Source organism: Callorhinus ursinus, unplaced genomic scaffold (assembly GCF_003265705.2).
Source record: "Callorhinus ursinus isolate GAN/ISIS: 27379988/994484 unplaced genomic scaffold, GSC_fseal_2.0 scaffold17, whole genome shotgun sequence".
NCBI classification, from domain to species: domain Eukaryota; kingdom Metazoa; phylum Chordata; class Mammalia; order Carnivora; family Otariidae; genus Callorhinus; species Callorhinus ursinus.
In genome coordinates this window covers 26,288,927-26,309,447 of record NW_027397079.1, presented here as the reverse complement: position 1 = coordinate 26,309,447, position 20,521 = coordinate 26,288,927, and the positions used below count along the sequence as shown (strand labels likewise).

The 20,521-nt window shown below is 46.6% G+C and overlaps 2 protein-coding genes across 2 annotated transcripts in view; both read left to right on the top strand.

Moving 5' to 3' along the window:
• Nucleotides 1–236: 236 nt before the first annotated feature.
• LOC112834562 (prolow-density lipoprotein receptor-related protein 1-like) lies at nt 237–19,175 on the top strand. Its single transcript, XM_073902633.1, has 13 exons — nt 237–312; nt 3,217–3,330; nt 3,845–3,964; nt 4,345–4,584; nt 5,421–5,534; nt 6,615–6,734; nt 7,671–7,796; nt 8,756–8,959; nt 9,700–9,868; nt 10,190–10,371; nt 12,240–12,365; nt 14,166–14,390; nt 19,052–19,175. The coding sequence occupies exons 1-13, from the start codon at nt 237–239 to the stop codon at nt 19,108–19,110; spliced, it is 1,875 nt and encodes a 624-aa protein (XP_073758734.1). The 3' UTR covers nt 19,111–19,175.
• Nucleotides 19,176–19,243: 68 nt separating this feature from the next.
• The window catches only part of LOC112834561 (uncharacterized), a 7,299-nt gene continuing 6,021 nt past the window's right edge, over nt 19,244–20,521 (top strand). Inside the window, exons 1-2 of the mRNA XM_073902390.1 lie at nt 19,244–19,363; nt 20,039–20,251. Of these exons, the coding sequence (XP_073758491.1) occupies nt 19,249–19,363; nt 20,039–20,251 (328 nt within the window). The 5' untranslated portion in view covers nt 19,244–19,248. The remainder of the gene's footprint in view (nt 19,364–20,038; nt 20,252–20,521) is intronic.

Sequence of the window (20,521 nt, the reverse complement as noted above, 5' to 3'; positions counted from 1 at the left end):
AGACCTGCGGAGAGGCGGGCGCCGTGCTCCCGGCAGCCTGGCTGGGGCCCGGGCAGCGCGGCCCCGGCAGCTGGCGGCGTCGGTGCTCCCCACGCCCCGCCCACGGCCCCAGCCAGGCCCAATGAGCGGCGCGAGCCGAGGAAAGCCCGCCCCCGGCACCGCCCGCGCTCCTCCCGCCCGCGGTCTCCTCCCGCAAGCGCCACGCCAGCCCCGAGGCGCCCAGTCCGCTCCCCGCCATGGGGCGCCGGGCGCTCCTTCTGCTCCTGCCGCGGGTGCTGGCCGCGCTGGGCGGCCTCGCGGGCTCCGGGACCGGTGAGTGGGGCCGCGGGCGGGGCGCCCTGGAAGGGACGGCAGCCCGCTTCACAGGGTACAGGGGTGGCGGGCTGGGGGGCGCTGCAAGGGGCGGGAGGGGAGCTTGGGGCACCCTGGCTGGTGTGCGCGACGCCCCCCAGCCCCCGTTCTGCAGTGACCTTCCACAGAGGAGGGTGACGTCGGGCCTTCGGGGGGGGGGGGGCGCCAGATGAGTTGCGTGGTCCCCTGCTTCTCTGCGCTTGACTCCTTCCCATTCTGCCCAGTGGGTGGAAGGGTAGGTGGGCTCCGCGGACACCCTCTGTGTCTTTCCTTCATCCTTCCCCAAGCGTGTGGGAGAGAGCTCTCTGCACACCTGAGTGCAGGGCGCACCCTCTTCCTTCCCCCAACATCCTGGCCTAGTGGGATCCGCTTTCTAGCCCTGGTCTCCGAGGGGACCCGCAGCTCAGGGATCACCAGGCAGCAGATTTAGCCTGGGTGGAGGCCCGGGGCCTCGGGAAGACATAACCTCACTCCAGAAACAGCACGGGGAAATGGGGCTTGGGTCTGAGGTGCAGTTCTGTGGCACTTGATATACCACTCAGGTTCAGGCAGACCCCAGGGCAGAGGAGAGCTGAGTCCATGCCCCAGGGTGACTGAGACACCCACAGTTTCCAAGTGGTGGGTGGCCGGTTGTTGGCTTACCTATGTCTAGGAGGTGCCTAGCATTTGTCAAACTGTCTGGCCTGCGGATCTCTCCCGACAGGTGCTCCTCAATAGCCCTCATAGATTGAAGGCTGGTTTTAAATCATTTTAACTTATGCAGACTCTTGGTCAAGGGGGGTGTTAACTAATTTGGAGGAGGTGCCGCTTAACTGAGTTGTTTGTCTTCAGGAGGGATTCTAACCCACAGGATTTTTGCCTCACCTGGTGGGGCATCTCTGCAGTGATGAGAAGCCCTTGCTCTGTGTGGTCTTTTTGCATCACTCCTGAAGCACCTTTACAGCTACTTGCATTTTTTACAAAGCGGTGGTTTCCGAAGCCTTATGGCATACAGCCCTCTTTAGGATGTCTGTTCTAGAATAGCATGTGATCATCCTACTTGGCATATTAACAGACTATGAGAAAGCTACCCTATACTTAATATAGAAGTAAATATATTAATACATTTCTGATTTATTCACAGTAAGCATCTACATAAGTGAGAAGTAATATCTTGAGACCCATCTGCGGTTGTGTAGAATCTACATGCACACTTGGTCTCCAGACTGAGAATCACCAGGGCAAAATATTGTTCAAGGTGTGACTCACCTGCAAGTGTGAGTCTTTGAGGGCTGACTGGACCCCTAATTGGGATCCTTCTGGAAGGATCTTCCAGAAGTGGTAGCAAAAGAGTTAACGCTTTATGAAGATTTATATGGTGGGTATACTGCGCCAAGTGGCTTTGTGGCCATTTAATCTATGAATCTTTCTCTTCTGATCACTTATTTACTAGTCTCATTTTATAGGCAGAAAACTGAGATCCAGAGAGAGGAAGTAACTCTCCCAAGGTCATGTTGTTAGTAAGTGATCTCACTGAAATGCCAACCTATGTAGCCTGACAGCTAAATCTGTGCTCCATATTAATGGCTGGTAACATCACCTGCTCTCAATGGTTTTGGTCAAGCTAAGTGAGAGGGCTTGCATGGCACGTGAGTAGATGGCAGAGTTGTTAGCTACCCATTAGTAACCAATACTGTCTGAATATTTGAAATGTTTTTATAAGTCAGCCTTAAAACAAAATCAAACCTTGAGTAGCTAAGCTAAAAGTACTATCTTAGAGGGATACAAGTAAGACTAAGGAATGGTCGCTTACCAAAGAAGGTGTGGTCTACACAATGGCCTTCCATTGTCAATTTCCATTGCACAACCTTGCGTACCACTTTCCATTCCATGTACAAATTGTGTCTGGGAGTAGGACCATGGAGGGGGGTTCTTCACTGCATTTTGCAGAGACTTCTAGTACAGACCATGTGGTTTATCTTTTCTAGGAACTAAAGATTGGCTTTTTCTCTGTGAAAGTTAGGACAGTGTAGTAAATTCAGTATAGTCAGCCCTTCCTGGTGCTTCCTTCTGAGGACCACATTCCATAACAGGCTTATTTTTGAGCATTAATCATTCAAGGTTGATAAACACAAGTTCATGACTTGAATAAAACAGATAGTGTAAATCAGTCTCATGCAAATAACTGAAACCTAACCTTAAAGATTTATAACCAACCTATTAGAGTCATTCTTATGAAGATAGTATGTAGGACCCAAAATCCTAATCTAATTTTTAGATGTGTCTGCACATGCTTAAAAGTAAACTAGAGTCCAGGTGCCTGGGTGGCTCAGTCGTTTAAGCATCTGCCTTTGGCTCAGGTCATGATCCCGGGGTCCTGGGATCGAGCCCCGCATCGGGCTCCCGGCTCAGCGGGAAGCCTGCTTCTCCCTCTCCTACTCCCCCTGCTTGTGTCTCTGTCTCTCTATGTCTCTGTCAAAAAAATAAATAAAATCTTTTTTTTTTTTAAAGTAAACTAGAGCCCAAACTTTGAGCTTAGACTTCTAAATGTGCAACTATTCATACAGAGTCTTTAAGATCAAACCAGATCTGGAGAAGTAGCTGGGTCTCTTTGAGCACAGTGCAGGTTGGCCCCATTCGAATGGGAAAACAGAGGTGAATGGCAATTTCCCAACTCCACACCACCAGAAAGAACAGTTTCCAAGGATCATTACTGCAGAAGTGTTGTGGATTTTTATGGTACTGAATCCCCCTAGTGTTCTGGGTATTAGATGAAGGACCTTCCTCTGAATGACCTTTTCACTGCAGCTTCTCGTGGAAAGGTGTTCTCTTGTACCCAAGGAAGCCAGGAACTTGCATGATTTGCTCTTTGTTCATCCAATGCAGATGAAGTAAGGTGTAACATGACGAGGAAAGCTGCGTGTGGGGAAAGGTGCATTCCTGTGACCTGGCTCTGCAATGGACAGCAAGATTGCCCTGATGGGAGTGATGAGCAGTGTGGTGAGCACTCCTCGCTCTATTGTGTTCTCATCCAGGAATGGCCCTTAGTGCTGTGTGCCTGGCTGACGGTGTCAGGTCTTAGGGTTTTCCCTCTTAGGGGGTATTCAGGAATATTAGGTGTGCTGGGTTGTTGCGGCTTTCAGCAGGTTAAGTCTAGGGATGTACATGTTGGTAGCACTGTTCTCAGGACAAGTGTGGGGGGCTAGTTGGAATAGAAAATCCAGCACAAGTCTGGCTTCTCACCTTCAAGTCTAGCTTAAGCATGGGACAAGTACTGAAACTGGGATAAAACATTTTAAATAAGTACCGAAGCTGGAAGGCAGGGGTATGGTGTGTTGTTTCGGGGTGACATGGAAAGGGCAGGCAAATTTAGGATGGACTCCGTGGCAGACCGGGACTTAATTGTACTTTTGCTAATGAAAATACTTCATACGAAACCCAAATTGAAAAGCTGCCAACACCCTGACAAACACCTCTTCCTCTCTGCCTCTCGAACACTACCCCCGGCCCGCAGAGGAAGTGTGTCGTGGACACCCACGGGCCTGGCAGTGTGACAATGGGAAGTGTATTTCTGTTAGCTGGCTCTGTGATGGCGCAGGGGACTTGCCTGGACGCTCCGATGAGGTTAACTGTGGTATGTACAATTTATTTTCTCTTCGGACATGTTCTGTGTTAGCCACGTCGATGAACCTCCACGCAGTTAAGTGACACCAGTGAGTCACTGGATAGTCTTCTGCCGGATGTTCGATTGTCGCCGGGATGACAGGTGACCTTTTATCCACTTCTGCATTTTGCAAAATCACCTAAAAGATTCTTGCCTCTGTTGGCTTTTTAAACTGCTTTGGGGGTGAAACTTCAGTGTACAGAGTTGGGGGCCACATCTCCAGGGGCCCGCATCCCATTCGATTCTTGGTTTTCTGGAGAACAAATCCATGAGCAAACTGTGACTACCCAAATACACAAGGCTGCAGCTCAGCCGTTCCACCACACTGAGCCAACGCCTACCTTTTACAGAGGTCTCCACGGCATGCCCTGGCCAGAAAGTCAGGTGTCCGGGACATTCTCAGTGTCGCGAGGCTTGGGAACTCTGTGATGTCCACGCGGACCGTGGAGATGGGCTCGATGAAGCATGCTGCTCCCCAAAGCGCTGCCTGGTGGGCCAGTGGCGGTGCAGGAACCAGGTGTGTGTCACGGATAGCTGGAGGTGCAATGGGGTCAATGACTGTGAGGACTTCTCAGACAAGGACGCCTGTGGTGAGTGCCCCTCCCCCGCCCCTCCCGGCCTATCCTCTGAAGAGGACTGTTGTACCATGTGGGCTGCTTTATAAAAGTTGCATTTTAATTCCTATAACCGAGACTTCCATCCTATATCTAAAAACAGGATGTTTCCTAGCAATGACCAAGATGTAGTTAGCTGTCCATGGAAGCATCGAGCAGTGCTCGAATAGTAACTCTGCTGGACGCTCTAGGCCATATGGCCACGGCTCAGAACCCCAGAGCGTCCACATCTGAAGGAAGCCTCCTAACGGATGCCTCACGTCCTTGTGTAGTCAATGACGGGGGGAAATTTTCATTAAAAGAGGACTCCCTCCCCCACCCCCCAACCCCTGAGAAGAACTTGATGAGTACCACGTTCCTTTTCTTTACCCCACATACACAATGCAGTGGAACCCCCAACTTCATGGCAAACCACAATCCCACTTGATCTTTCTAGAATTAAATCTGCAATATTGAATATATTCAGATTCTAACATTTTTATCATGTATAAACTGGTTTTGTAGGAGGGTCTTCCTTTAGGGTTCATGTTGACAGATTTTAACACCATTTCAATTACAACTACTTAATACTAATTCAATTCGAATTCAATATTATTTCAACCCAGCGCCCAGTGGCTTGGGTGACTTCATCGTTATCAAGTCTTAAGTCCCAATTCCCTGATAACTCTGCTTAAAATGATAAGACTTTCTTTCCTACCTAGACTTGCCTTGGTTCTGAAAATCCTGCCGCCTTACTGTAATTAATGATTGTCTGTTTTGACTCCTCCTTCCCCCACGTGCTGTTGGAAAAGAAGGCTCTTCTTCCTACACAGCCTCCTGTCCAGAAGGCATGGTTAGATGCGATGAAGGGAAATGCATCCTGGAATCCCTGATGTGTGATGGGGAGGCAGACTGTGCGGATGGTGCTGATGAACCCACTACATGTGGTGAGGACCCAATTGCCGGGTGTCACGTGGGGGGGGGGGAGACTCCGATTACATCAGCCAATGCCTTAGTTATCATGGGGGTCCACGCTCTCTGGGAATGCTTGGACCAAACCCCTACGTCAGCAGTCACCCTTCCATGGCGGGTCCCCCACATCCTACAAGTTCCGGGCCTCGGCTCTGGTCTCCTGAGTGTGTGCAAAGCTTCCCTGAGCTGTAAAACTTTGTGAGTTCTCCTCACATTATGGCTCTAGGGAAACAGACTACATGCCTCAAACCACATTGCTCCAAAAATTCTGGAATAAAAAAACACAGACTTTGCCACTGAGAAGCGAATCACGTGTTCAAGACCATATGGTGAATTCTCTAAGGATTTAACTGAGGAAGGACTGAGGAAGACTGTTTCCTGGTGAGGAGGGAGGCTCCTGAGCAAGCATCTCAAACCTTAAAACCTTGTGATTCTCACTATAAAAATCACTGTTGTTTCAAGTTGGGGGGGGGAGCACCTGTCCCCAGGTCACTTTGTCATCTGTCTCACTTCCTCCTTAAATCTGGGCTTAGATGTGTATGATGAGACCTTTGTAGTGCTGCTAAGGGCTGTGAAAGCCGCTTTCTACTAAAGGAACACATAAGACACTGAAAGCATGAACAGTGGGACAAAGCACAGGTTTCCGGTGCTGTAGAGGTAATTCGCTGAGACTAAGCAATTACTATATTGCTTCCTGAGGCGAGGGTCCTGGCCACTCCTGTTTTCTAGAGAAAATAGGGAAGAGGTTGCTGGCCCTTCCGTGGGTGAGCAATACACTAGCATTTGAAATTATCCAGACTGTCTGCCTAGAAAAGTCCTTTCCCCTGCTCCATGATTCCTCACTTGCCCTGTTCTATGCTCTTGCCCCAAAGCCTCCACATTCCTAGGTCAGAGGGCAGGGTCAAAGGTTATTCTTCAGACGTCCTCTATAGTCCTCTCACCATGTAGGGGGTTGTAACACCACAGCTTAGTCCTCTCACCATGTAGGGGGTTGTAACACCACGTTTGATCCGTACTGTGTTCAGCTCTCCTGACCGCTGCCCTATCTCTACCAGGGAAAAACTGCTCCCTGGCTAATGGGGGCTGTGAGAGGCAGTGCAGGGACACCACCTGGGGAGTCCAGTGTTCGTGTGGAGCTGGGTGGCGGTTACAGCCGGACGGGCAGAGCTGTGCAGGTCAGAGTTTGTCTGGTGCATCTTCTGAAGTTTTTATGGCAGCGGGACATACATGCCATACAATTTACCATCTTAATCACTTTAAGGGTGTAATTCAGTGGCCTCCACCACATTCACAACGGGTGTACACATCACCCCGATCCATCTCCAGAACTTTCTCATCTTCCCCAACAGACACTGTCCCCATTAAACAAGAACTCTGTCCCCAGTCCTTGGGAAACTCTATCCACTTTCTGTCTCTCTGAATTTGCCTGTTCTAGTCCTGCATCTAAGTGCAGTCATGTGGTATCTGTCCTTCTGTGTCTGGCTTATTTCACTTAGCCTGTCATTAAGGTTCATCCATGTCGTAGCAGGTGTCAGACTCTCCTTCCCTTTTTAAGGCCAAATACCTCATTCTATGTATATGCCCCATTTTGTTGATCCATCTGTTGATGGGCATTTGGGTGGTTTCCACCTTTTGGCTATTGTGGACAATGCTATGGACAATTGGTGTACATATGTCTGAATCCCAGCTTTCGATACTCCAGGGTATGCACCAGAAGGGGAATTGTCATATCATGCGGTAACTTCTACGTTTCACTCGACAAAACTTCAAACTCTTTTCCACAGGGGCTGCCCCACTTGACATTCCCCCCAGCAGTGCACAAGCATCTTACCATTCATTCTGAATCAGCAACACCGCCAACAGTGTTGCTAGGGTAACTTCCATCTGGATTCTGTACCAGCCACACATCTGGGGTCTCCACACTGACGTTCCTGCTGAATTACACTTACTTGTATGGCAACTCCATAGAGGCAGGGACTGTCCGCCCCAGCACCCAGCACAGGGATTTCCACATAATACGTGTCCAGTGAGCATCTGAAAGGGGGCCCAGTGGCCCCAAAACACTCAAAAGATTGCTCCGTGGTCATCTCTGACTTCTGACTCTCTATCAGATATAGATGAGTGCTCCAAGGCCTACGGTCCCTGTGGTCAGCTATGCCGTAACGTCCCAGGCTCTTACTCCTGTGCGTGTGTTCAAGGTCACCAGCTCTACAATGGTACCAGTTGTCGAGTTACAGGTGAGTTTCGCAACCCTAAGCAAAGCCTAGCCCTTGCTCTGTCCTTAGCAGTAATTATAGATAGCTGTGCTATCGATGATTCACTTTAGGGTCTAATATTAGAGGTGACTTTATTCTTTCCATAAAGAAGCTGCTATTACAACATTCCTTGGCCAAATCAAGTATCAGTTGCTATTAAGTGTCTTTATTTTTCTTTATTTTTATTTCCCTAAGTAATCTCTACTTAGGGGGCTACATCTTACAACCTCAAGATCAAGAGTTGCATGCTCTCCTGACTGAGCCAGCCAGGTGCCCCCATATTAAGTATCTTTAAAATGACTTAGCTAGGGTACTTGGGTGGCTCAGTTGGTTAAGCAACTGCCTTCGGCTCAGGTCATGATCCTGGAGTCCTGGGATCGAGTCCCGCATCGGGCTCCCTGCTCGGCAGGGAGTCTGCTTCTTCCTCTGACCCTTCCCCTTCTCATGCTCTCTCTCATTCTCTCTCTCTCAAATAAATAAATAAAATTTAAAAAAAAATAAAATAAAATGACTTAGCTCTTCTGTAGGCTATACACCTAGGTGCTCCAGAGACCCCCCCCCCACCGAAAAAATGTTAACTTGGCCTGTTCTGCTTTGACGATGAAACAGTGAATTGCTTTTGGCTGCCTAGGTAACTAGGTAACTCGTATACGAGATGGAGGTGGTGGTGGAGGGCACCTCTGTCTAGGTGGGGGAAGGACTGCATCTGAAATCAAATAGGCCCAAAGTTGCAAAGATGAGTTGGAAAGTGTTGGACTTCAGAGGAGGAATTGTAACTTAGGGTGGTCAGCTAGATCTCCTCTGGACACACCTGAGTCCAGACTTCAGGGATAAGTGGATTTTAGCATGGGAGATGGGACAGCATCTTTGGTGAAAGAGAATGGCCTGAAAGAAAGTGTCAAAGGGATGTGTCACTGTTCCTTTTCCACCTTCTATTGCAGATGATGCTGTTAAAATTCTTATAGCTGCAGACAGAGAACTTGGTGTCCTGGATCGAAGAACAGGCCTCTATGAGACTCTGATACCTATAAAATCGAGGCCTACTTCTGTTGCCTATGATCTTGAGAGAAGCATGTACTTTTGGGGGGATGAAGTCTTACATGTGTTCATCCTTGGGCAGCCAAACTCGGTTCCTCTCTATCCAGGTATATTTCTTGACGTTAAGAGCTTTAACTTCTTAAAGCTACTTCAGCAGAGTATAAGCAACCTATGTATTTATCTGGACATCGTCTGTGGACTCACTTGTCGTGAATCATGAGAGTGTATACAATCCCGATTTGAGATAAGACCACGTAATTTGGCTCAACAGGAGCTTTGGTAGAGCATAACCGGAGAATGAGGTCCCTCTGAAGAAGTACAGAAAGTTTGGGGATGTGGCCTCAGGCCAAGGTTAGTCTCCGCTCCATCACTAGGTATGTGCCTTTGAACAAGTTGTTAACTCCTTTGAGCCACGCTCAGTAAGACGAAAGGGATAGCCCTTGTTTCATTGGGTAAGCACGGGTGGGATGGGCTGGGGATTCAAGAAGAATGGTATGTGAGGAGGTGTTTGACATTGTCCTGGGCACATAGAAATCCTCTGCTAGCAGTTAAGAGTTGCAATTCCTAATAATCCCCCTGAGACTTCTGTAATAGATGTTGCCCCAAACTGAGCTCATTGCATTCTCTTGGATTTCTTGGTTCTGCTTCTGCTAAGGTCCCTCTCTTTCCCTACTGCCCACTGTATATTGGACATAGCACATCTCTGGTCTTCCTTCCCTGTGTCCCGTTTGCTGCCTCATATGGCTTGAAATCAGAAGATGTAGAAAAGTTTAGTCTGAATCTTTTTTTCAAGGTAAGAAGAAGGTAGAAGAATACAGGAGCATAATACTGTCTCATGTATCCCCAGAACTTAAAACCGTGGACAGCATCTCTTTGGACTGGCTCACGGGGCAGTTGTATTGGGGTAGCAGCTTCGTGAGGGTCATCGGTGCTGGCTTGAGTGATGGCAGAGGCTACGTCAAGATCTTGGAAAAGGATCTGGTGCCAGAGCAGCTAATCGTGTTTCCCACGAAGAAGTAAGTATTTTTTCTTTCAGAATATATCCTAAATCATTGGTTATCTTAGATACTTAAGTTGATAAGAGAGCCCTTCCACGTTTTCAGCATAGGTCTCATTTGCTCCAAAAATGTCTTCATTTTAAGTCTAAATTGAATCCTAGGGAGAGCAGCTTTTCAGCCCACTGAGTCTGAGGGCAGAAATCTCCTGCATTCTTAGCTGTGCGGTGACCTGGGGCCTGAACAAGAGCGCTAAGGGGGCCTGGCTGTTCAGGACAGCATATGTGCAGTGCGGCGGGGAGGGGGGGTACTGTTAACACTTTGTGCTTTTGCTTTCCTCAGGTCCTTGTTTTGGGTAAATCGTGCTAAGAAAGGCAGGAGAACTATCGAAGCTGCGGGGATGGACGGCTCGGATCGGAAGGTGCTCACAGCCGTCCACATGGAGGAGCCTGTGGGACTGACGCTTGACTACGTGGCCGGCCGGCTCTACTGGATCAGCGAATGTAAAGAGGTACTGGAGAGAGGTTAGGAAGAAAATGGTTTTAGTAGGGGCTTGGTAGGACTGTAGGTAACTACAAAGTTCTCCTAAGTCTCGCATCAACACTGCAAGGTGTCTTCTGGCCATGAAGACTGAGAAAAGCAAGCTATGATGGCACAGTATCTTTAGGTAGAGCCCGACCAGATCAACATAGGTTGGGAGACTTAGTGTGACTTTCTCAAACACGGCAGTCAAACTTAACACTGGAATTTCCTGGTAGTATAGGTCATATTCCATGTTGTTACCCAGGATATAAAACCTTTTAAGATGGCAGACCACCTCCTTGAAAGCATGTCGTTAAGTACTTCTTACTTTGTACTTACTTGTACTCCTATTTCTAGGTCTTAATATTACAGTTGATTTTATCTTGTTTTTGGAAACATCAAACTGACAGACCAATATGACATGGTGGCTAAAAGCATAGGCTTGGGAGTCATAGTTTTTTTCTAAGACTTTAGTTGTTGTTGTTGTTTTTTTAAGATTTTATTTATTTATTTGGGTTGGGGGAGAGCATGATGGGGAGAGGTAGAGGAAAAGGGAGAGACAGACTCCCCGCTGAGCAGGGAGCCCGACGTGGGGCTCCATCCCAGGACCCTGGGATCATGACCTGAGTTGAAGGCAGATGCTTAACCGACTGAGCCACCCAGACGCCCCCATTTTTTTAAAGTAATCTCTACACCCAATGTGGGGCTCGGATTCACAACCCTGACTTCGGGAGTTGCATGCTCTACCAACTGAGCCAGCCAGGGACCCCAGGAGTTGTATTTTTAAGTCTGTTACTTCAGCTGTGATTTTGGCAATTTATGGCACCTCTTTGAGCTCCCATTGCCTTCTCTGTTTATCTCAGATAGCAGTTAGAGAATGTAGGGAAAGGACTTGGTACAATGTCTGGATGCAGACAGTAAGATATAGAAGCTACTTATACAACGTACCTGTGACCCCAGCCAGTCCAACCACTGGCTTTGGCCTTAGCGTCCGTGGATTCTAAGATGCTTTCATCTTTATCAAGTTGATAGCGTGTGAAGATGTTTAATTGGCGTCCACGCAAGAGGCGCACTGACGTCAGCACCTCTTGCTAATGCTGCCCGCCTCTCATGACTCTACCCTTCAGTCCATAGAGACAGTAAACGTGGATGGCAGTGGGAGGCACACCTTTCCTGAGATCTTCTTGGAAGATGATGACCCGATAGGACTAGCTGTATTTGAGAACTCTTTCTTCTGGGCAAATAAAATACGGCTGTTTCACACTTCACCCCACACCCCAAAGGAGAGAGTGGTTTTGCTCAGTGCTTCCATATCTGCTTTCTCGGTCCTCCACAAATCCCAACGGCCCAAGGGTATGTCACTGACATGTTAACCGTTGATGACGTAGAAGTTTTCAGTTCTTGACAGAAAATTGAAGAAAGCCCAGCATCCTGTTTATAGAAGGAAGTCAAATATTCATTGACTAGGAGTTAAAAGCTTTTGTTAATCAGAAATTATATGTCAGATTCAACTCAGATAATACTTCTTAAATGGGTCCGAGAGACTCACCGAAGTAGAGAGCTGAGACCGCTATTTACTTCTAAAGGAGTCTTCCTATCAGCAACCAGGGCAGTCCTTTTGACTTAACTCTAGGGCAGAAGATGCTGTTAGTTGAAGACTTATTGGCCTGAGCTTAATATGGATAAGTAATTGCTACTATCCGAAAGGGGATCATGGGAGTTTAAAGGTCAGCATGCCTAACCTGGAAGGTAACGAGTATACTGGGATTCCTCTTAAGGCAAAACTAACTTAACTCCCCTTGAGTATTAAATTTTGAACTAGTGTGGAGAATTCTGAAATCATATCTAACCTATTTCTATTTGAAAATAGGCAAATACCCAGCATGTGCTCCGGGCTCGTGCAGCCACCTCTGTCTCCTGTCCCCCGTCCATCCCAAGGGCTATAAGTGTGTTTGTCCAGAGGGAATGTTCCTTCTACCTTCTGGGATATGTAGTGGTAAGTATGCTGGGTGAAATGGGCTTGGCTCAAGGAGGCACATTCCATGGTAGGCCTGGAAATAATGGAGTTTCCATTTTGGGATCAATCACTTTAACATTGACAACCTTTGATAAGTTTTGTTGTCCAAAGATCTTGATTGGGTTTTTTTTTTTTTATTGTGTTAAAAGTATAGAACGTAAAACTTGCTATTTTGACCTCTTTCAAGTGTATAGTGGCTTTGAGTGTATTCACATTTTTATGCAACTATCACTACCATCCATCTCCAGACCTTTTTCCTTTTTCTTTTTTTTAAAAGATTTACTTATTTTAGAGAGCGTGTGAGCAAGAGGGAAGGGCAGAGGGAGAGGGAGAGAAACTCAAGCAGACTCCCCAGTGAGCGCAGAGCCTGATGTGGGACTTGATCTCATGACCCTGAGATCATGCCCTGAGTCGAAATCAAGAGTCGGACATCTAACTGACTGAGCCACCCAGGCACCCCTCTCCAGAACTTTTTCATCTCCCTAAACTGAAATTTTATACCCATTAAACAATAACTCCCCATTCTTTTCCCCCCAGCCCCACCCTTAAACCACCATTCTGCTTTCTGTACGAATGTGACAACTCTAGGAACCTCATATAAGTGGAATCCTACACTATTTGTCCTTATGTTGCTGGCTGATTTTACTTTACTGTCTTTAAGGTTCATACATGTTGTAATATGTGTCAGAATTTCCTTTCTTTTTAAGGCTGAATAATCATTTTATTTATACTATATTTGATTTCTCCATTCATCCATCAATGAATATTTGGGTTTGATTGATTTTTGAAGCAGGAAAAAATAGCTAACACCTCTCAGTTTTACCCAAAAATTAAGTTGGTATGAAAAAGAAATTCTCCATCGTCTTATGACTACTGTGTATTCTGACTTAGGTTTATAAGCAGGGTCTACTTCAGTATTGTTAATTGTTTTGTCTTTGAAATATTAAGGCTTATAAGCTCCATTGAGCATCTCTATCCAAATTACTTTTTTTTTTTGAAAGATTTTATTTATTTTAGACAGAGCATGAACAGGGGGAGGGGCAGAAGGAGAGGGAGGGAGAATCTCAAGCCGACTCCCCGCTGAGTATGGAGCCCAATGCAGGGCTCAATCTCACAATCCTGAGATCATGACCTAAGCTGAAACTAAGAGTCGGATGCTTAACTGACTAAGCCACCCAGGTACCCCCCCTCCAATTACTTTTTGCTAGAGAACACTCAGGTTTTAAGAAGGATAAATGATGTAAATACGTTCATGCTCTAACTACCTTTAAAGAACATAATTCTCCGGGATAGCGACTGAATGTGATCATGGTGTATGTAATAGGCTGTTGTGCCAAACTCAGGACTTCAGCTTAAATTGTATCTTGAACATTATATATAGAGTTAAATACCCAAGTAACTTTTAAGTAGGCAATCACATTTAAAATTCTTTCTACTGAGGCTTGTGTGCCATGAACAAGGATTTGAGGACATTACCGAATCAAATGGGGCACCGCCCAGCCCTAATCCTTGTGGTTCTGTGTAAACTTTCAGCAGAAATTCGAAAGACTTAGTGCCTTTGGAAAGCAGAACAAGTCTTCATTTGCCCAAATGACTCCCTTCTCCAAGGAAGCTAGGGCATTGGTGTTCCTCGGGCATTGGTGTTGTATATGTGTTTCAGAAGGGAACTTGATAAGGCCCCTTTAGAAGTGTACCTCAGCTGGAGAGATTGCTCAAGAAAGGAGCATGGGGCTTATCCGACAAATGGCCAAACAGTACATCTCTCCTTTTTCTTGGTAGAGTTAAAGCTAGTGTTTTCTTCTGGCAAACGTCTCTACTTATTGAAAGTTGGTTTTATGGGAACTGCTATAGAGAGAACCCTAGTTCAAGAGCATCCAAGGAACATCTATTTACTGGATATTGACCGGAAAAGAAACCTCATCTACTGGACAAATGCCCAGGGACAGCTATTCTGCTCAACTGGCTATTCAGGAGAAAAGCAAGAGATTTGGACAGAGCATACAGGTAAGCTGGGTGGCAATTTTGGATTTTCCTCTTTATTTTCTGGCTCTAAAATTAATTAGAGCCAAAAAAAAAAATATCTACCTGTTCCTGATCTCAATCAACCTTAATGGTTTTTAAAGTAATTTAAATATGAACTATCTGACTTACCCTTTTACTCACGAAAGGTGCACAGGCTGTTAAAAGGCTACCGTGATTTGGGAAATCCTAAGGTCAATGGTAAGTTTTTTGAAATTCAATTCCATTTTTCTGGCCTTAAGTTTGGGTAGGATAGAAATAGACCTTAAATATTTCAATTTTGCATTTGCATTTTAGTTTTCTTGCACTAATTTAGAAATGATTTGCAATGCAGATTTCTGAGAGAACTAGCAAGATATCTTCTTATTGTGGTAATATATACTTTCTCTCCTCTCCCACACTGCTGAATGGCACAGCCCATCCTTATCACCCTGTACTCCACCTAAAGGCAAATATCTACTTTATAAAAGAGAACATGAGGCTAGAGCTCTGGGCTGAGTAATTTGATTTCTGAGTGTCTGGGCCCTGGGTACTCCAAGTACCAATGATGTGCTTTACTACAAGAAGCGCCATATTGAAATGCGTGTTCCTGAGACATCCTTCAGAGCAGGAGACTCTACCGAGTCCTGTGGGCAAGCACAACGCCTGGCACCTAAGAACTTCCAATACCTGCCCCGGAGAACTTTCAGGAAAAAGTGAAATGGGCTGTGTTCTTGAAATACGTCTGATGGCTGTCTGAGAAAACTCGTCATCTCGAATTTCTTCCCATTTCTTCCTACCAATTAAAAAGCCACCTTCGCTCCACTGGCCAATCTTAGCCAATAGGTTTCTGTGTTACAATGATCACATCAAGGATTTGTAAGGGGGACTGGCAACTTCATTTGAGCTGGCTTCTACTGTGGAACGTTGAGTCCCTGTGATAGGTGACTCTGAAATAATAGGAAATATATAGGTCTCTGTCCCTGGTTACTGGCACAGAGTTCCTGAGACCTTTGTAACTTCCTGAGTGATAGCATCGGACACAGAGCTCCCCTAAGTCCTTTGGAATTTTCTAGGTGATGGGAAGACCTTGGTTTGAATGAGGCAATTTTGGTGGGGTCTGCAGTGCAGTACAAAATTGAATTTAAGGTCCATTTCTACATTATCCAGACTTAAGGCCAGAACAAATTTAAAAACCTTGCCACTGACCCTGGGAGGTTGTTTACCAGAAAGACCAAGCCATGACTAGAAGCTTAGAACTTTCAGCCCCACTCCCTGTTCGCTGGAGGGTGGAGAGGGGCTGGAAATGGAATCAGTGATCAGCCATGCCTGTGTGATGAAGCCTCCATGAAATCCCCAAAGTAGGGGGTTCAGCGAGCTGGGTTGGTGAACACATCCGTATGCTGGGAGGGTAGTACTCCCCATCTCCATGGGAACAGAAGCTCCTACTTGTGGGCCCTTTGGATGTTGCCCTGTGGATCTCTTTGGCTGGCTGTTTATCTGTATCTCTTATGAAATAAACCAGTAAATGTGTTTCCCTCAGTTCTGTGAGCAGCAAATTCTTAAACTCAAGGGGGTTGTAGGAGCCCCGATTTAGAGCCGGTGGATCAGAATGCAGGTGACAACCAGAGTTGTGACTGGCATCAGAAGTGGGGGCAGTCTTGGGACAGAACCCACGGGCCTGTCCTAGATGCTAGCTCTAGGAGGACAGGGTCAGAACTGAACTGTGGGACATTTGGCTAGTGTTGCAGAATTGCTTGGTGTGGGGACCCCCCCCACACACACCCACATCTGGTGTCAGAAGTGTTGGAGAAGTAAAGGTGTAGAAGTAAAGGTGCCACACGGGTGTGTTTTTTCCTGTACAGTGGCTGAAGACTTGACAAAGCCAGGCAGGCCCTTCACAGAAGGGATCAGGCTGGTTACTACCTATCAGGACCTGTTTGCAGATCTCAGGACCTCCTTACAACTCATAAGCATGCAGCTTTCAGCTTATCCTTATATTAGAGGGTGCTAATATCAGTGTTTTCTCTTTAAAAAAAAAAAGATTTATTCGAGAGAGAGAGATTGAGCACACATGGCAGGGAGGGCCACAGGGAACGAGATACGTAAGCAGACTGTGTGCTGAGCATGGAGCCCAACGTGGGGCTCTATATCATGACCCCAAGATCATGACTGGAGCCAAAACCAAGAGTCGGACGCTAAACTGACTCTGCCATCCAGGTGCCCTAGTGTTTCCTCTTGAATGAGTTAATCTTGTCCTCATTGAAAAGTGTAGCTGGGAAATACAGAGGAGATTGCTAATAAAAAATGGGAGGGCTTCAAAATTCTGTTTTAGGCAAGAGTTCATGTCTTTAAGAACCTGCATAGAATTGCTCAAAGAACATTCTGTGTCCCTGACAACTGGCCCTTCAACCTTGAATCTGCACGGTACTAGTTAGATCTAATGCCAGAGAGAACATGTCCTCTGTGCCGATGGCTGAGCCCAAAGGAGAAGAGAGAAGCTGAACTGGGTGCGGCCAGTCTGTTCTTAACTAACTTGCCAACCTCAAGTCCCTTCTTTCCTTAGAGTGACTTAAGGAATGTGCGGGACAACTCTGTGCAAGTTCCTCCACATGAAAACGTGAGGAAGAGTAAGACCTCCCAGCCTAACACCCAGGCAGTGGGAAGAACTAGAACACACGAATCATGTGTGTACAGGCTTCTCCATTCTGCTACCCATGGCCCAGCTTTGTGGCTCGTCTGTTTGTCAGCCTCCCTCGTAGTTAACATTTGAGTTCTGAAATACGTCCCAGCACACTACAGGGTATTCTATTATATAAAGACCCAGCTCTCTGGGGGGTGGGGGATGTGCGCATAGATAGGTTATATATGTTTGTAATAAAGCTTACTGATATAAAGGTTGTAACAGTTCACAAATAACAAAATATACAATGTCCTTTGTTGTAAATTTCATATAGCTACATAATTTTCAGATTGGCTACAGATCCAAGAATTCAGAACAAAAAAGCAGTTTATAGTTCAATCAAAATTTAACAAAATCCAACCATGAATAAATGCTTGATTGCGATCTGATTTGGCAAGGAGTCGCTGCCATTGCTGAGTGAATACAGTCCTACTGTAATGTTACTTGACGCTTGTTCCCATAAACAAGCAAGAAGTGCACCAGTGAAAACTAATTGGAATGAGTTTATTGACCCAAAGGACTTATTCGTGGATTTGGATAATTGTTTTCAAATACTAGGAAAATGTTCCCCCAACTTTTGTGGTCTTTAAAATGTCATGGCCATAGGTGGGACTCCTGTGAGTTTAATTTGCAATATTAATGTTTTTCCTCTGCCACTTAAGTCCAGGCCAGGGGTTGTCAGCCTCTTTCTAGAAAAGGCCAGACAGTAACTACAGTTAACTATTTCAGGCTAGTCGGGCACTCTGCCATTGTATCTGCAAAGGAGCCAAGGACCATATGTGCACGAATGACCATGGTGTGTTCCCCCGGAATTTACAAAAACACACCGCAGGCTGGAATTGGCCCAAGAGCCATTGTTTGTCAGTCCCTGGTCTAGAAAACAAAACCGAAAACAAATCAAGCCCTCCCAAGATAGGGACTGTTTGCCAATGGCTCTGGTTAAAAATATGCCCACAGTGCCAGGTTTCAAGCTCCCAATGTAATGTCACTTAACGTGGGGTTAGAAAGGGGTGTGCGGTAGCAAAATGCAGGAATGTGAGGACTGGAGTATTTTCATTTCAAATACGATTAAGTTGAAGTAATTTAGTTTTAATAATGATTATATCGGACAGCAAGCTTGAGGCATTCCTGAATTTAACAACTGGCCATTCCAGCACGTGGCTCTAAGATAACAGATGCTCTCCCAAGCTCTTCATGGGTGCGAACTCTAATCCTCAAAACTGAGAGAAGCACCGTCCCAACCAGGCATTTGCAGAAACTGAGGCATAGTAATTAGCTGACACCTTATTTTGGAATGTGCTTCAAAAACAGCAATCTGACTTGCTAGCCTAATACTGCTCTTTTATGCTATACTGCACCCCAGGGTGGGTACTTCCTAGCTGAGACCCACTGGTGCAGCTCTACTGGGCCAGGATGGGAGTAGGGAGCGCTTGGTGGGTTAGTGCCCATGTCTGTTACATTTAAAAGCTACCACTTTGTGGCTTTCACATACTTGGTCCCTACCCTATCTCTGTCTTCTAGCTGTAGGTCTCCTCATTATCCATCCGCTCTACCGGTGACCTTTCATACCACTGTTGTGGTGACACTTTACCCAGTCTCTGCTTTCCCATAGTGATTTCAGTTCTAGCCACTTGGCATATCATTGATTGATTTTCATACTTAACTGACGAAGAGGGAGGTGAATCCAAAGTTGCAGGTCTGCATGCAAACGTAAGCATTGCCACTTAGATATCTAACTTCTAAAAGGCGGTGGATATCTCCCTCACCAGCTGGTTGTGAGGATCACCTGGGCTCGTATGAGAGATAAGGTGCTGGAACCAGAGTAAGCATGATGGGACTCCTCATGTGAATGAGGCATGTAGACTTGTAGGGACCAGGCTTTGCATCTCTCTAAGCATCTTCTATCCTTGACCCAAGACGTTAAGACCGTGCACGAATGTATTTGAATGTCCTTTCTAATGGGAGTTCCTTTCTCCCCTCACAGTCTGCTCAGCAAATGTGGACATATCCATGGGGAACTTGTACTGGGTGCCCTGTGACTGAAGTGCTATCCAGAAGACTAGAATCCCTGGCCCAGACGCCCGGACCCTCTACAGAACAGGCAGCATTATACTGCATCTTCTTCTCGATTGGCCAAAGAGAGTGCTCTACTGGGTAGAAAGTGGGAAATACTTGCAAAGTATGACCCTCGATGGCAAAACCAGACAGCAAGTCTGGACAGGCACCTGGACGGCGGACACCCACATGGCCTTAGACCTTGGCTCATCTAGCATCCTCTGGACGACCAAAGGGTCAGGTAAGCGCGACACAGAGCAGCGTGGTTGGAAGAAGCTGGGGGAGTGGTGGTGGTAAGGCTCATTTCAGCATGAGGATCGCTGTCGGCCCAAGAACTAGCTAGACCTCGGCTCAAATTCTGATTTTCATAGTTACAGCTTGGGCACATATCCCTCAGCTCAAACTCGGTTTCCTTTGTAAGTCTAGATTCTGACTTGAGAGGTAGAAAACTGCAGAGCTAACATATACTTAGTTGCTTTTTGTTCGGAATCTGTTTCTGTCTCCATGAGTAGAAGTAATAGACCCAAACTTGCATTGCAAATGAAACAGAGGTGCTTTAGGTACACTGGATATCAGATACAACTTCTACCCTGCTGCCCACTCTGATGGTCTCCTCCTCCAGAAGCCACCTCCAATGGCTGGTGGCTGTGTGCAGGCGACCGAGCGTGTTAGCACACCGCCTGAAAGACAGGAAATGCATGCCTGACGCCTCCACGTGGCAGATCTCGCGTTCCTGGAGCTTTAAACACTTCCTGGGACTATCTTTAACTACAAAACTAAAACCTACAAAACTCGATAGGAAGAATCTGTGCTTATTATCATTGGGGCTCACTGACCCTTAATCGAGGGCTACCCATGCCCTCTGTCACGGGTTACTTGTTCTCTGTCAGCTTGTAAGCACTTGACTCTTCCTTAGGGTTGCAAAGTCTGAGTCTCCTAAAAAATAGAACGTACACTTTGAACAAAACCTGGAGTGACGGCATTATAGCGGCTCACGAGCCCTACCTGGCGACCGTGCACAGCGGAGCCCTCCTGCTGTGGGACAGGAGGACGCCGGAGCCTTTCGCGGTGTCAAAAGAGCCGTACGTGAGGAAAATGATCATCCTGGCAGAGAATCAGCAGGTTTCAGGTGAGTCTTCCTCTGTGGGCTGCTTCTTTGAAATCCACTTCCTCTGCCTCTCGCCTGTGTATTTTCAGAGGATAAAATCCTGGGTATCTTTGTATTGGCAGCTGTCTTGACCCACAGTGCAGCGGGCCTTCTCCCTAACTTGGCCTTATCCTGGAGGAGTAAGAATCGGACACCTTTCTCAAAGTTGCTAAATGACACAAGACCGCAGGCAAAACTCCCGGAAGTTTGCCCACCATAACCCCTTTGGGGAGTCCTCTCGCATGTTAGCAT